General features: G+C 54.7%; 1 protein-coding gene across 4 annotated transcripts in view; it reads right to left on the bottom strand.

Annotated features, from left to right (window-relative positions):
* The window catches only part of LRP1 (LDL receptor related protein 1), a 123,042-nt gene that overhangs the window by 90,068 nt on the left and 15,643 nt on the right, over positions 1-17,331 (bottom strand). For all 4 annotated transcript variants that reach the window (XM_059491168.1, XM_059491171.1, XM_059491169.1 and 1 more), the window contains exons 2-6: positions 12,863-12,985; positions 7,518-7,655; positions 3,929-4,048; positions 2,878-3,006; positions 2,462-2,725 (exon numbers count right to left, since the gene is read on the bottom strand). In XM_059491168.1, coding sequence (XP_059347151.1) covers positions 2,462-2,725; positions 2,878-3,006; positions 3,929-4,048; positions 7,518-7,655; positions 12,863-12,985 — 774 coding nt within the window. The remainder of the gene's footprint in view (positions 1-2,461; positions 2,726-2,877; positions 3,007-3,928; positions 4,049-7,517; positions 7,656-12,862; positions 12,986-17,331) is intronic.

Below are 17,331 nucleotides of genomic sequence, written 5' to 3'. Positions count from 1 at the left end.
CCTCAGCATCAATCTCCCCCCATCAGAGGGGTTTGCAGCTCAAACCCCATTAGCAGCAGGCACCAGGGAGGTCCCCGTTCCTGCGGGGAGCAGATAATGCCATAAAGAAGGAAATAAAGAGGGAAAGCACTAATTGGATTCGCAGTGTCCTGCAGGAGAGTGACATTATCTCCTCATCCCCACACCAGTGACATTGGGGGAATTCACTCCTCACTTCCTTTGTGATGAACCAGAGGCGCCTAAAGAGACCCCCTAAATTCCAGGGACACCCCAAAATCCCAGGGACACCCCAAAAATCCCAAGGAAACCCCTAAAATCCCAATGAAACCCCTAAAATCCCAGGGAAACCCCAAAATCCCAGGAGGGAAGCAGGAAGCTGAGCCCTGTCCTGCTCAACTCCACGTTATCTACGGCCTGGGGAGAGCAAAGGGTGAGGCCTCACCCTAAAAATACACCCAGCCCTAAAAATACACAGGGTGAGCTGGAATTAACTGTGCACACACACCCTCGGCAGTGGCCACAGCCTGCCTTGCCCTGCCACACACAGAGCCGGGACCCCCAGGATCTCCAGGACCCCCAGGATTCCCAGAAACCCCAGAACCCCCAGGATCCTCAGGACCCCCAAGACCCTCAGGACCCCCAGGACTCCTGGGACCTCCAGGACCCTGAGAACCCCAGGGGCCACAGGATCATCAGAACACTCAGGACCCCCAGGTCCCTCAGGACCTCCAGGATCCCCAGGATCCTCAGGACTCCTGGGACCCTCAGGATCCCCAGAACCCCCAGGATCCAAAAGATCCTCAGGACCCTCAGGATCCCCAGAACCTCCTGGATGCCCAGGACCCCCAGGATCTTCAGGACTTCCAGGATCTCCAGAACCCCCAGGACCCCCAGGATCCTCAGGACCCTGAGAACCCCCAGGACATCCAGGATCCTCAGCACCCCCAGTCTCCCAGGACCCCCAGAACCTCCAGGACTCCTGGGACCCCCAGGATCCCCAGGATCCCCAAGATCTCCAGAACCCCCAGAACTCACAGGACCCCAGGGACCCCCAGGATCCCAAGACCTCCAAGACCCCCAGGACTCCTGGGACCCCCAGGATCCTCAGGGCTTGCAGAACCCCCAGGACCCCCAGAACCTCGAGGATCCCCAGGATCCCCAGGACCTCCAGAACCCCCAGGACTCCTGGGACTCCCAGGACCCCCATCATCCCCAGGATTCCCAGAGCCCCCAGGATCCCCAGGACCCTCAAGATCCCCAGGACCCCCAGGACACCCAGGATCCAAAAGATCCTCAGGACCCCCAGGATTCCCAGGATCCTCAGGAGTCCCAAGACCCCCAGAATCTCCAGGACCCCCAGAATCCCCAGGACTCCCAGGGTCCTCAGGACCCTCAGGACCTCCAGGACCCCCCAGGACCCCCTGAACTCCTGGGACCTCCAGAACCTCAAGGACCCCTGGGACTCTCAGAACCCTCAGGATCCCCCAGGATCCCCAGAGTCCCCAGCATCCACAGGACCTCCAGAGCCCCCAGGATCCCCAGGATCCTCAGGATCCAAAAGATCCTCAGGATCCCCAGAACCCCCAGTTTCCCTGGGGACCCTCAGGATCCCCAGGACCCCCAGAACTCCCAGGACCCCCAGGACTCCCAGGATCCCCAGGACCCCCAGGATCCCAGCTCAAATCCCACTGCCCACAGCAGAGAATCCCTCTCAGCTCTGAGATCCACCCAGGACCTTCACTACTTTGCAGAAATCTGTTCCATCCCAATTTGCCCACCCAACAGCCCAGTGGGTGAGGTAAGGGGATCCCTCTTCCCCCTGGAAGCCTCCCCATTTTCAGGAGGCAAAGGACACCCCCAGGAGAAGCAAAAACCTGACAGAGACCCACTGCAAGCTCCAGATCCCCCAATTCCACCCCAAATTATTCGGGCAAAGGATAAAAGCAATGACAGGAATGGTGTCCCACATCCCAGCTGTGGCACTCACTGCTCTGTGCATTCATGGAAGGTGCTGGAAGCCCACAGGGACTCCTCAGAGAGCACCAAAATCCCAACCAGTCACTCTCCCTCCCATCCTAACCAGCAAACCCAAACTGGACATGGAGCTGTGACCACACTCGTTCCACCAGCAGAAGGAAATGCCACCAGCCACCTCACACCACGACTTAGTGGCACCCACAGAGGCACCTCTGGGTTGGGAGTTTGCTCTTGGTCACTTTTTGGGGTGGGATTTGGTCGTTTTTATGGGGTGGGACCAAAGGAAGCAAGAGCTGTCATCCCAAAACTTGCTCCACTCCTCCCTGTATCACTTCTCCTCTTATCTGCACACCAAGAAATTACTAAATTTGATAGAAATAATAAAAAAGGAAAGGGAATGACCTGTGGGAAGTTCCTTCCAAGTTCCACCCACCTTAGCCTGGGAATTGGGGACGGGGGAGCAGAACAAGGAACAGACACTCACGGTGCAGGCTCAGGGAGATGTTGATGGACCTTTCCTCCACAAAGCCCTTCAGGTTGGGGATCTTGGCACACTTGAGGATGGTCTGGGAGGCGCTGTCACCCACGTGGACCCAGCAGACCGTGTCCTCCACGTAGTTGAAGTCCATGGCCGTGGTCTGCTTGGCGCTGGTGGGGGTGATGTTGGGCACGGGGGCCCCGCTCAGGTACGTGGCCAGGATGTTCTGGGAGTTGGCAATGAGCAGCACAGGAGGGCGATCCACGGGCTCTGGGGACAAGGAGGGGACAGCAGGGTCAGGGCACAGCTCAGTCCTGTGGATGTAACCCCAGGGAAGAACCCAATGTGGAGAATTCAGAGGGTTGTGGTGTGCAGAGCTGCCCTGAAGCACCACCTGAAGTTCTCCCTGCTGAGGTTCTCACCGTTCTTGGCCTTGCAGGATCTGTTGTCTGGCTGCAGGAGATAGCCCTCGACACAGCTGCAGGTGTAGGAGCCCTCTGTGTTGGTGCATGTCTGGCTGCAGGTCCCATACACGGTGCATTCATCAAAGTCTGGGAGAGACAGGAAAAAAAACAAGGTTTGGACCAGGAAAAAACCCAAGGTTTTGACCAGAAAAAACCCTCCTTTGCTGCTTGAAGAGGAAATGAAGCTCCACAGTTTCTCCAAGGTGGAGCTGGAGAGGAGGGGGTGATGCCTGAGCCAAAGGGACCCTCACAGTAGCCTGCCACGGAATCCCATCCCATGGATCCCATCCCATTCCATAAATCCCATCCCACAAATCCCATCCCATCCTATCCCATGGATCCCATCTGATCCCATTAATGCCATCCCATAAATCTCATCCCATCCCATAAATCCAATCCCATAAATCCATCCCATCAATCCCATCCTATCCCATGGATCCCACCTCATCCCATCCCATCCCATCCCATCCCATCAATCCCATCCCATCCTATCCCATGGATCCCACCTCATCCCATCCCATCCCATCCATCAATCCTATCCCATCTCATCCCATCTCATCCCATCTCATCCCATCTCATCCCATCCCATCCCATCCCATCCCATCCCATCCCATCCCATCCCATCCCATCCCATCCCATCCATCAATCCTATCCCATCTCATCCCATCTCATCCCATCCCATCCCATCCCATGGATCCCACCCCATCCCATGGATCCCATCCCATGGATCCCATCCCATCAATCTCATCCCATGGATCCCATAAATCCCATAAATCCCATAAATCCCATAAATCCCATAAATCCCATCCCATCCCATCCCATCCCATCCCATCCCATCCCATCCCATCCCATCCCATCAATCCCATCCCACTTGCCTGCCCCAAGCTCTCCCCATCCCCTTTCCCACCCAGCCAAGCCCCAGCGCTGCTCCCAGCAGTGACATTGCCCCATCCCCAAAGAGCCACCATGCCCAGCAGGGACTGAGGGGCTCTGCCCAGCCCAGCCCCACCTCTGCAGCTCCTCCTGTCCTCAGCCAGCTGGAAGGAGTGGTTGCAGTAGCACACGGGGCCGGACAGCGTTGGGGCACAGTGGTGCTGGCAGCCCAGGGCTGAGCAGTTGGCCAGTTGTTCTACAGGGATGGAAGAGAGAGGATTTCACCCAGGATGGACACCAAAGATCAAGGGTTGGGTGAGCAGGATCACCAGAGCCCATCAGGAACACCCCAACCCATCAGGATCACCAGACCCCATCAGGATTTGCTGGGAAATTTCACATTTCTCCCACCCAACAACATTGGGGCACAGTGGTGCTGGCAGCCCAGGGCTGAGCAGTTGGCCAGTTGTTCTACAGGGATGGAAGAGAGAGGATTTCACCCGGGATGGACACCAAAGATCAAGGGTTGGGTGAGCAGGATCATCAAACCCCATCAGGAACGCCCCAACCCCATCAGGATCACCAGACCCCATCAGGAACAACCTAATCCCATCAGGATTACCTAACCCAATCAGGAACACCTAACAGGGAGCAGGGGTTGGGGTCTGGCTCAGGGTCACAGCTTGGGGTGATGGCTTGGGGTGACAGGTCAAGGTGACAGCTCAGGGTGATCACTTGGGGTGATGTCTCGGGGTGACAGCTCGAGGTGATTGCTTGGGGTGACAGCTCGAGGTGACAGCTCAAGGTGACAGCTCAAGGTGATCACTTGGGGTGACAGCTTGGGGTGATGGCTTGGGGTCATGTTTCGGGGTGACAGCTCGAGGTGACAGCTTGAGGTCACAGCTTGGGGTGATTGCTTGGGGTGACAGCTCGAGATGATTGTTTGGGGTGATAGCTTGGGGTGATGGCTTGGGGTGACAGCTCAAGGTGACAGCTCAAGGTGATCACTTGGGGTGACAGCTTGAGGTGACAGCTTGAGGTGACACTTGGGGTGATGGCTTGCAGTGATGACTTGGGGTGACAACCCAGGGTGACAGCTTGAGGTGACAGCTCGGGGTGATGGCTTGGGGTAACAGCTTGGGATGATGGCTTGGAGTGATGTCTCGGGATGACAGCTCAAGGTGATCACTTAGGGTGACAGGTCAAAGTGACAGCTCGGGGTGACAGCTTGGGGTGATGGCTTGAGGTCATGTTTTGGGGTGACAGCTCAAGGTGATCACTTGGGGTCACAGCTCGAGATGACAGCTCAAGGTGACAGCTCAGGGTGACAGCTTGGGGTGATGTCTCAGGATGACAGCTCAAAGGGATCACTTGGGGTGACAGGTCAAGGTGACAGCTCGAGGTGATTGCTTGGGGTGACAGCTTGGGGTGACGGCTTGGGGTGATGGCTTGGGGTGACGGCTCAAGGTTTTCACTTGTGGTGACAGGTCAAGGTGACAGCTCGGGGTGATTACTTGGGGTCACAGCTCGAGGTGACAGCTCACCTGCCCACACCTGGGGCAGTGGCAGGCTGGGACTCGCAAGCAGCTGCCAGGAAATGCAGGAAATGCAGGAAATGCCTCCCTGGGGTGGCACCAGCCACGGGCAGGGGGGCACTCAGCACCCAGCTCAAGCCCCACCGAGGGCTGGCAGCCCCAGCGTGCCCAAACCTGCGAGCACCAGGTGCCCAAAGCCCTGAGCAGCTGCCCCAGCACAGCTCACATGGCTCAGACAAATCAGATCCCACTTCAGCAACGAGAAATATTCATTCTCAGCTCAAGCACAGCTGCAGGAGCTGCTCCCATGGGATCCAGGCAGTGGAAAGGAGCTGGGTCCCAACAGGGAGCAGCCCTTTGGGGTCAGGGGTCTTGGTGGAGCAGCACAGGAGCTCCCCAGGGCAGGAATAGAAGGGTTGGGGAGCACAGAGGCTCTGGAACACAAGGTCAGGCCAGGACACACATTTCTGAGCAATTAATCTGCACAGCAGCACGCTGTTTTAGGGAGTTTTCCAGCAGGATTAGCCACGGGGACAGGCCAGGAGCAGGGGACAAAGCTCCTGGAAATTAGGGGAAAAAAACCCCACAGTGGTACCTCTTATCTGGACCAGAACCCCAGGGCTGGAGCTTTTAAGCCCAGGAGACAATGCAGCTATTTCATGGCTGCAGGCTCAGGAATGATGGGCATTCACTTCCAAGCGGCTCTGGATAATCTCTGGATCTGTGGCTGTGCTGAGCTGAGTGTGGTGGGGTTGAAATTCAACAGGAGAAAACAGGAACCTCATCATTCCTATTCTGTTGGGGCAGCCCTCCATTCCTGGGACACCCAAACCTCTGCTTCTGGTTGGGTTAGGGTTAGATTTAGGGTTCTCTCACAGCACTTATTTGAGAAAAATAGATTTTCATGGGTGCACAGGTATTGCATCAGCATCAAACCATGACAGATTGTGCTGAACTGAGTGTTTTGGAGCTCACATTTAAGAGGAGAAAACAGGAACCTCATCACTCTTACCCTGTTGGGGCAGCCCCCCATTCCTGGGACCCTCAAACCTCTGTTTCTGCTTGGGTTAGGGTTAGGGTTATCTCACAGCACTCATTTGAGAAAAAATATATTTTCATGGGTACATTGGTATTGCACCAGCATCAAACCATGACAGACTGTGCTGAGTGTGGTGGGGCTCACACTCAAGAGGAGAAAACAGGAACCTCATGCTAAAACAGGAACTCCTACCCTGTTGGGGATTATCCCTGGGGACAGCCCCCCTTTCCTGGGACTGTGGGACCCCCAAACCTCTGTTTCTGGTTGGGTTAGGATTAGGGTTAAATTTAGGACTAGGGTTAAGGTTAGGGTTAGATTTAGGATTATCTCACAGCACTCATTTGAGAAAAACAGATTTTTATGGCTGCATTGCTATTGAGCCAGCATCAAACCTGAGTGTGGTGGGGCTCACATTTAAGAGGAGAAAACAGGAACCTCATCCTAAAACAGGAACTCCTACCCTGTTGGGGAGTACCCCAAGGGGCAGCCCCCCTTTTCCTGGGATTGTGGGACCCCCAAACCTGGTCACATCTCACAGCAGTCACTTGAGAAAATAGATTTTCATGGGTGCACTGGTATTGAGACAGCATCAAACCGTGACAGCTGAATGTGGTGGGGCTCACATTTAAGAGGAGAAAACAGGAACCGCATCAATCCTCCCTCATTGGGACAGCCCCCATTTCCTGGGACCCCCCCAAACCTCTGTTTCTGGTCACATCTCACAGCCCTCATTTGAGAAAAATATATTTTCATGGATGCATTGCTATTGAGCCAGCATCAAACCATGACAGACTGTGCTGAGCTGAGTGTGGTGGGGCTCACACTCCAAAGGAGAAAACAGGAACCTCATCCCAAAACAGGAACTCCCACCCTGTTGGGGAGTAGCTCAGGGGTTAGCCCCCCTTTCATGGGACCTTGTTACGCCCAAACTTGGTCACATCTCACAGCCGTCATTTGAGAAAAATATATTTTTATGGCTGCATTGCTATTGAGCCAGCATCAAACCATGACAGCTGAGTGTGGTGGGGCTCACATTTAAGAGGAAAAAAACAGGAACCTCATCCCAAAACAGGAACCCCATCCCAAAACTCCTCCCCTGTTATGGGGTACCCCATTGCGGACCCCCCCATTCCTGTGCCCCCCAAACCTACCCCTGCAGTGCGGGCCCTCGTCGGAGCCGTCGAAGCAGTCGTGGAGGCCGTTGCAGAGTTTGCTCATGTGGATGCACAGCTCTGTGCCCAGGCAGTTGTGCTCGTTGGGCTGGCACCGTGACACTTTGCTCTGGGGACCTGCAAGGGCACCGAAGGGCGCAGGGGTCAGCACAGGGATTGTGGCTCCCTGGGTGCCAACTCTCTGCTTGTTCCAAAACTGTGGCATGTGGGGGCCCCTCTGAGCCCAGCACAAGGAGATTTAATCTTCATTATTAACTGGAAAAATTACAAAGAAGGGCAGGTTTTATTTTTAAGCTCCTCTGAAAAGAAGCAAGGCATGGAGACAAACAACAAACACACCATAAATCCAGGAACGGCCTGAAACCCCAGGAAAAGCTCCTGCAGTGTCCAAGCTGGAGGTGGCTGCAGGGGTGACAACGAGCCCTGCAAATCCTGACCCCTGTCCCTGCCCCAAATCCACATTTCAGGGCTGAACTACCAACACATCTCTGCCCAGCCAAAACACTGAAATCCCATTTTCCAGGGGCTGCTTGTGCCTCCTCACCCTCCCCTCAGCAGGGCTGGCAGAAACAGCTCTGTGGATCCCCCCCGGGGCCCCCAAAAGCAGTGAGAAGAGGGGATCCACAGAGTTATTTTGGTGCTATTTCCACAGCACACAAAGTGTCCAGGCATGGTCCCATTTCAGCCCAGTCACCTTCACCAGGAGCTCCAAGAGCAGAGTTTGCCCTAAATAAGCTCCAGCTCTCCTTGGAGAGGAGTGTGACACCACACACAGAGCTCTGTGTGCTGGTACATCCTCACATCACATCTCTGAGGGACACTGGGGGTGATCCCTGGGCTAAAGGAGGGGATAAAAGCCCTTGGAAACAGAGGGGGCTGTGGGAAGGAGTTTGTGACACTTTCCCCCCCCAAACTGAGCAGGATCCTCAATCCATCCCAGCCAAAACTTCCCTCTGTCCATCCTGGGCAGTGACCCCCATTCCAGCTCAAGGGGTGCCTGGAAAATGGGAATTTAACAATTTAACAGGTTCTACATGCACTGAGTCTCTAACACATCCCAGTATGCTCCCAGTAAGCAAACTGGCCTGGCACTGGGGTGATCCTCCAGGGTACATCCTCATCCCACACCTCTGAGGGACACTGGGTGTGATCCCACCATGATCCCTGGGCTAAAGGAGGGGAGAAAAGCCCTTGGGAGCACAGGGGGCTGTGGGAAGGGAACCACAAAACCCAGGATTTGTGACACTTTTCCCCCTCAAACTGAGCAGGATCCTCAATCCATCCCAGCCAAAACTTTCCTCTGTCCATCCTGGGCAGTGACCCCCATTCCAGCTCAAGGGATGAATGAAAAATGGGAATTTAACAATTTAACAGGTTCTAGATGCCAGATCTCTGCCCTGAGACTCAAACACATCCCAGGGTACATCATCATCCCACACCTCTGAGGGACACTGGGTGTGATTCTACCATGATCCCTGGGCTAAAGGAGGGGATAAAAGCCCTTGGCAGCACAGGGGGCTGTGGGAAGAGGACCACAAAACCCAGGATTTGTGATCCCTTTCTCCCCAAACTGAGCAGGATCCTCAATCCATCCCAGCCTCTGTCCATCCTGAGCAGTGACACCAATTCCAGCTCAAGAGATGCCTGGAAAATGGGAATTTAACAATTTAACAGGTTCTAGATGCCAAATCTCTCCTCTGAGACTCAAACACATCCCAGTATGATCCCAGTGAGCAAACTGGCCTGGCACTGGGGTAATGGGATCCTCAGGATGTTCAGGCTCTGTCACAGCCAGCAGGGATTTGACCTTCCCCTGTTTCCCAGTCCCAGAGCACCCAGCAGATGATTCCTGGGAGAATTTCTTACTGCACAGATTTATTTTTTAGCAGAGGGTTAGGCCCACAGTAATTGCAAATTATGGGTTAATTAAGTAACATCAATATATGGACCAGAAGAATGGAGGGGCTGGAGTGAAGAGCCCAATTCATCAGTCAGAACTGCTCTGCCGTGTCCATTATTCCCTGCAAAGAGCCTGGATCAAAGCACTTATCCCAAACAGGGCCAGGATTAATCCACAAGCCACTTTGTTTGCTTTTCACCGTGTTGGTGCTAATAAATGAGCCAATTTATTCCATGTGACAAGCTTGTGGTACACCCCAAGGAGCTGAATTAGATAGGAATGTTTAACCTCAAAAAACCACTCAGGAAAAAATAAAAAAGGAGAGAAAAAAAAAGCAATTCTTCCTCCTGCTGCAGTTGATTTGGCAACAGCCCAGGGTGATGCAGATGGGGTGGAAAATACAATGAGGGAAGAGCTGGAGGAGCAGGGGTGGGATGGTCACACTTGTGCCATCAGGATGGACAGGGATGGAAGCACTGAGGGTCCTGGTGGTGCCTCTGGGTCACTTCAGAGCTCATCAGGACCATGCCAAGAGCAGATCCAGCAGGGATCCAAGGCATCCTGAACCCTCAGATCAATGGATGGACCAAGCAGGCACAACAAATTCCTCCCTCAGAGCCCCTCATCTTTGATCTCCAACAGGATGGAGGCTCCTGTCCAAGTCTCAGGAAAGCTTTGTGGAGCAAAAATCTGATGGTGCAAGAAATGTGTGTGAGCCACTCACACCAAACAAGCAAGAAAGGGACCTGAGCAAAACCATGGAATACTTCAAAGGAAAAGGGACCTGAGCAAAACCGTGGAATACTTCAAAGGAAAAGGGACCTGAGCAAAACCATGGAATACCTGAAGGATTCCCCAGGGAGGAAAAGCTGGCACGTGCCTGACAGAATTTCAAGAGCTCCAACAGGAGAACGCGAACAGCGCCGGGCTCCAGAGCCTGAGCAGGAGCAGCGCTCACAGCCCGGCTCAAACACAGATTAAATGAGTAATAAAAGTAAAAAATGAGAGTAATAAAAGTCATTTTTCTCCTTGCCAGGGAGATAAGGGAGATGAGAGGCTGCTGGAAGTGGTGTGAGAAAAGCTGGCCTGGCAATCCTGGAGATAAAAGGGGCTGACAGGTTGGGAATGAGCCTGGGCAGGAGCAGGGAGGCTCCACTCATGCCCTGGGCACACAGATGTGCCCTGGCACCCCAATCTCCATGTCCTGGGGGGCCCAGCATTGCCCTGACACCCTCACAGTGTCTAGAAGTGGGAATTGGGGGAGGTGGGCAGAGCCACTGAGGAACGTGCAGCCCCTCCAGAGATCAGCTGGGGATGGAACTGCTCCTGAAGAAGTGAGAGATACCAGAGTTTGGGGTCTGTGGTGGTGACAAAACACACAGAGTCAGTCCCACACATGGTGAGGAGAGAGGAGATGCCAGGCTGTGGTCTGTGTCTCACAGAGGCTCCAAATTCCCCATCCTGGAAGTGCCAAGGATGTTCCAAGGGGCACAGGGGCATCAGGGGTCCCGTGTCCTCCAAGGATGAGCCCTCAGGGGGCTTGGACCAAATCCAAGACTCGGTCACAGATATGGTGGTGAGGACAGAGATGCCAGGCTTTGGTCTGTGTCTCACAGATGCTCCAAATTCCCCATCCTGAAGTGCCAGGAGGGCACAGGGGCATCAGGGGTCCTGTGTCCTTCAGGGATGAACCCTCAGGGGGCTTGAACCAAACCCAAGAGTCCTCCAACATCCATGACCTTCTCACAGAGGGTTCATCCACATCACCAGAGGCTGCTCCCAGGGAAGAGAGGAAGAAGATGGAGAGGGAAGAGCATCCAAGGGGTCCGTGCTGCCGTCACCTGTCCCCGTGGATGGAGCACAGATGCACACAGTGAGCAGAACACAACAATCAGGACGGATTTCTTCCAGCCTCTGAGTCCTCCTGCTGTAATTTTCCAGGGCTGCTGATTGACTGGAGGCAGGCAGCCCATCCCAGCCCCCCATCCCTCCCACGGAGGGGCCCTTGCATCATTTTTGCCTTAAGGAATAAACAAACCAGGAGCTGCTCTGGAGGAGATGGCTCTGCCAAGCACAGCGAGAAGGGGGAATCTGGATGGGGGACAAGGAGATTCTGCTGGGTTCTGTGGTGGCTCTGTCCATGTGGGACATGGGGACGGGTGGTTCTTTGCTCCAGCCTGGCCAGAGCAGAGATCCCAACACAGAGGGACTGGTGTAGCTGCCATCCTTGGTGTCACCACAGCTGCAGACACCCCCAATTCCCACCCCACACCTCACCTAACCCATGGTTTCCTCCCAGAGAGACTCCACCACCCCATCCAGAGCGTGAAGTGGGAATCTGGGTGGGAGAATGAAGTGGGGATCTGGGTGGGAGAGCTGGGATGGGGGACAAGGAGATTCGGCTGGGTTCTGTGGTGGCTGTGTCCATGTGGGACATGGGGACAGGTGGTTCTTTGCTCCAGCCTGGCCACAGCAGAACTCCAGGCACAGCAGGACTGGCACAGCCACCATCCTTGGTGTCACCACAGCTGTGACCCCCTTGCAGACATCTCCCAATTCCCACCCCACACTTCACATAACCCATCCCAGTTCTGTTTCCTCCCAGAGAGACTCCACCACTCCATCTGAGGGAGCACCTCCAGAGCTGAGCCCACCAGTGAGCCCAACCCAGCATCCCAATCCCAAACCCCATCTGGGACAGCCATGTCCCCTGGCCAGCTGCTCCCCGGGACTTCCAGGGATCTCCTTCCCTCATTCCCAGTGCCCAGGAATGCCAAGGTGCTGAGGATGAGGGTGACACTGCTGCTGACTCTTCCTTCCTGGTGCACGTCCATTTTGATGGGAACAAAAATAATGAGTGATCCTCTCTTCCCAGGAGGGTGGGATGGAGCCATGGACGGACAGATGGACGGACGGATGGACGGAGAGATGGATGGATGGATGGATGGATGGATGGATGGATGGATGGATGAGGAATGGATGGATGGATGGATGGATGGATGGATGGATGGATGGATGGATGGATGGATGAGGGATGGATGGATGCATGGATGGATGGATGGATGGATGGATGGACGGACAGATGGATGGATGGATGGATGGATGGATGGATGGATGGATGGATGGATGAGGGATGGATGGATGGATGGATGGATGGATGGATGGATGGATGGATGAGGGAGGGATGGATGGACGGATGGACGGATGGACGGAATGGACACCTCCCACCCAAGGGGCTGCAAGGCAAGCTGAGGTAGAACATTGTGCAATGTCTGCCTGGGGTCCTGTAACACCCATGGAGAGATGGAACAAACCCAGAGGAAGAGGAAGAGGAAGAGGAAGAGGAAGAGGAAGAGGAAGAGGAAGAGGAAGAGGAAGAGGAAGAGGAAGAGGAAGAGGAAGAGGAAGAGGAAGGCATACATACATATCTCGGGAGATTCATCCGAGCCATCGGGACAATCCTTCTCCCCGTCACAGCGCCAGCCCTTAGATATGCACGTGATCTGATCTTTGCATGCAAACTGTTTGGGGCTACAAGTCTTCGGTGCTGGATGAAAAAAAAAGAAATAAGGATAATAAACAACATCAGTTTTCTTCCCAAGGACAAGTTGTTTCAAAAAAAAAAATCAAATTTCAATTAAAGGCCAAGATTGGTTTTTGTTGTTTTTTTTTTTTTGAGGGGATGATTTCTTTCCTATGGCTTGGCAGAAGTTTGAGCCCGGCACCGGATCCATCAAGCTTGCCCCTAAGGAAAGGAGGAAATTTAAGCTGGAGCATTAATTACACCGGGAGAAAACAGGAGTCGGGCGCTGTGATGCACTCGCAGATTTTAAAGATCATTTAACTTGGATGAATTAGCTCCTGGGAGCCAGAGGCGCTTCGTTTTCTGTGCTAGGCAAGAGAAAAAACAGGGCAAAAAACAAGAAAAGCCAAATGAGAACAAATTAAAAAGTAATAGTTTTTTAAATCATGAGGACAGCAGCGGGATGGGGATCCATCCATCCCATGGATGGACCCCAGGGAAGGCTGACCCCACATTCCTCATGGGACAGGGAAAAGGGACAGAGGGAAAAACAGCAGGAAAAGCCAAAATCCAGAGTTTGGGGAGGGAGAAAGGCTGGGAAGAGGCTCCTGCCCGTACCTTGGGGGGGGTCATTGCAACCCCCAAACATCGGCTGCAATCAGGGGTCATTGAAATGGGGGGCAATGAAATGGGGGGGATCATTGCACCCCCCAAACATGGGCTGAAATGGGGGTCACATCCACGGGGGGGGTCACTGAAATGGGAGGGGTCATTGCACCCCCCAAACATGGGCTGAAATGGGGGTCACTGAAATGGGAGGGGACATTGCACCCTCTCAAAAGGAGAGGCTGCAATGGGGAGTCACTGAAACGGGGGGCACTGAAATAGGGGTCACTGAAATGGGGGGGGTCACTGCCATGGGAGTCACAGCCATGGGGATCACTGCCATGAGGGGGGACATTGCACCCTCCCAAAAGGAGAGGCCATAATGGGGTCGGTCACTGAAGTGGGAGTCACTGAACCACGGGAGGGTCACTGCCATTGGGGGGGGGGTCACAGCCATTGGGGGTGGGTCACAGCCATTGGGGGGGGTCACAGCCCTGGGGGGGGGGGGCACTGAAATGGGGGTCACAGCCATGGGGTTGTCACTACCATGGGGGGGGTCACTGTCCAGCCCCAGCCCTGGGGGTGGCCGGAGCTCTTGCAAACCCAACACAACTGTGAGCCCTTGTTCCAGCAAAGGCAGCCACACACGCAATTCCCAAAACATTCATCTCGTGGCATCCCTGCTCTCCTGCCAAATTCCCCTCTCCCAGGATCCACTTCACTTCCTGCTCAGCCCGGGAAAGGGGGGGGATCTGTGATCTGTGCCTGCATCCTCCTCCTGCCAGGGGGCTGCTCCTGTGGAGCACAGGAGCCTGAGATGGGAGAGGATGAGGATGATGCTGTCCCTAATCCTCATCCCATCCCTGAAGGATGGGAGGACACTTCCCACCCTGTCACAACCCTCAGGGCTTTGCCTGATGCTGTTTGCTGTGCTGGGAGTGTGGCTCCTCCTGCCAACCTGCTTCTCCTGCCTCCTTTCCTCCCTTCCTCACCGGCGGCGTGGGAGCTGCTGCTCGGCTCTGCCAAGATGGAGACTGGACAGATTAAAATGGATGAAGCATCCTTGGCCTTCCTCTCCACCTTCCCAAGCCTGTCCACCTTTCCTTTCCTCCCACCATGCTCAGGGAAAGGATCCTCTGCTCCAAATCCAGCCCTTCCACCCCCTCTTCACACAGAGCCTAACCCTAACCCTAAACCCTAACCCTAACCAGAGCTCATCTGACTCCTCCATCTCCAGCCACAGGCACACCCAGGGCAGGATTCATTAAGAAAACTTGGCCTTCCCTTGGCCTTCTCCTCCACCTTCCCTATCCCCTTTCCCTTTCCTCCCACCAGGCTCAGGGACAGGATTCTCTTCTCCAAATCCAGCCCTTCCACCCCCTCTTCACACAGAGCTCATCTGATGCCTCCATCTCTCAGCCACAGACTCATCCAAGAGTCTCATCATTCATTATTCATTAAGAAATCTTGGCCTTCCCCTCCACCCTCCCTGTCCACCCTTCCCCATCCTCCCATCAAGCTCAGGGACAGGATCCCCTGCTCCCAATCCAGCCCTTCCACCCCCTCTTCACACAGAGCTCATCTCTTCATCACAGAGCTTCCATCTCCCAGCCACAGGCACATCCAGGGCAGGATTCATTAAGAAAACCTGGCCTTCCTCTCCACCTTCCCTGTCCCCTTTCCTCATCCTCCCATCACGCTCAAGGACAAGATCCTCTGCTCCAAATCCAGCCCTTCCACCCTCTCTTCACACAGAGCTCATCTGACACCTCCATCTCCCAGCCACAGGATTCATTAAGAAAAACCACAGCAAAGAGCTGAGACTCTCTTGGATTTCCTGCTCCTCCTCATCCTCCCAGGTCTGCAGCAGCCACAGCGTGACCTGTGGCTGTGGCAGCCACTGCAACCCACAGGTTTCACTTCCCAAAGGAGCAGGCAGAGCTAAAGGAGGGCAAATCCATGGGAACCCATTGCCAAGTGGTTGTTTGTGGGATGGGAAACCAGGAGCTTGTTTTGTACTGGAGACAGCAATCACAGAATTGATAGAATCACAGAATCACTGGGTTGGAAGAGACCTTTAGATCATCAAGTCCAACCCAGCCCCAACACCTCAACTAAACCCTGGCACCCAGTGCCACATCCAGGTTTGTTAAACACACCCAGGGATGGTGACTCCACCACCTCCCTCTGCCCTGGGAATTCCCAAAATTCACAGAATTCACAGAATGACCAGGTTGGAAGAGCCATCACTCAGCACCAGCACCTCCATGCTGAGCATCCCCAGCTCCAGGACCAGGGCAGGAACACGTGGGAGTCCTTCCAAGCACTGACACCATCCTGAGGACACCTGCCCTTCCAGACAGGAGCTTCTAAATCTCTGAGTCTCCTTTTCTCCAGGCTGAACACCCCCAGCTCCCTCAGGGTTCCTCACAGGGTTTGTGAGGAACCCTCAAGCCCCTCTCCAGCCTCGTTGCCTCCTCTGGACCTCCTCAAGCATCTCAACGTCCTTCCCAAACTGAGGGGCCAGAAGTGGATAGACCACTTGAGGTGACACCATCCTGAGGACACCTGCCCTTCCAGACAGGAGCTGATCCATGCAGGATGACTCCAGGGAGCTCCTCACCACCACAGGGCACCCAAATCCATCCAAACCCATTCCCAAGCACAGGAAGAACCAGAGGCACCACAGCTCAGGTGCAGCCTCACCAGTGCTGAGTTCAGGGGCACAATGACCTCCTGGTCTTGCTGGATGACTCCTTCTACCATTCCTGGAGCAGGGATGCTGGAAGGAGCCGTGATCTCCATGCTGAGCATTCCCAGCTCCAGGACCAAGCACTGACACCATCCTGAGCACACCTGCCCTTCCACCCATGCAGGATGACCCCAGAGAGCTCCTCACCACCACAGGGCACCCAAATCCATCCAAATCCATTCCCAAGCATGGGAAGAGCCAGAAGCAACATGGGTCTGGCATGGCCACCATGGCTCAGGTGTGACCTCACCAGTGCTGAGTTCAGGGGCACAATGACCTCCTGGTCCTGCTGGCCACACCATTCCTGGAGCAGGGATGCTGGAAGGAGCCATCACTGAGCACCAGCACCTCCATGCTGAGCATCCGCAGCTCCAGGACCAAGCATTGACACCATGCTGAGCACACCTGCCCTTCCAGACAGGAGCTGATCCATGCAGGATGACCCCAGAGAGCTTCTCACCACCACAGGGCACCCAAACCCACCCAAACTCATCCCCTCCACCATTCCCACCACGGGAAGAGCCACAGGAACCAGAGCTCAGAGCAAGGAAAGGATGGAAGACGATCACTCCCGAGGCTCCTCAGCATTCCCCGCTCACTCCCTGCCCTGGCACAGCGCGTTCCCAGCGGGTACAACACCCTCAGTGCCAGGTGGACAATCAGAGAAGGTGTCTGTGTTCATGCATCCCTCTCCCAGAGCCAAAACTCCCTTCAGCAGCGGGGATGGGGAATAAAGGAGCCTTCATCCCACACAATGGGCGGCTCAGAGCGGGGCTGGGGCAGCTGCAGGGACACGTCCCTGCCTTGGCAGCCAGAGGAGAGAGACCCCGGCTCAAAAGGGGACTTGAAAGGGACAAAACTGCGCTAAAAACGCAGCAGAAGTTTGTCAAAATAGGTGAGAGATGAAGCGGAAATAAACACACCCAAAGGAGGGTCCAAAGGCAGAAAAAATGGCACTAAAATGTGGCCAAAAAAATTAAAAGGGATAGGGAAAAGTGGAGAAATAAAAGGG

The sequence above is a fragment of the Ammospiza nelsoni genome, chromosome 32, assembly GCF_027579445.1.
Source record: "Ammospiza nelsoni isolate bAmmNel1 chromosome 32, bAmmNel1.pri, whole genome shotgun sequence".
Classification (NCBI taxonomy): domain Eukaryota; kingdom Metazoa; phylum Chordata; class Aves; order Passeriformes; family Passerellidae; genus Ammospiza; species Ammospiza nelsoni.
This window is presented reverse-complemented; position numbering and strand designations above follow the sequence as displayed.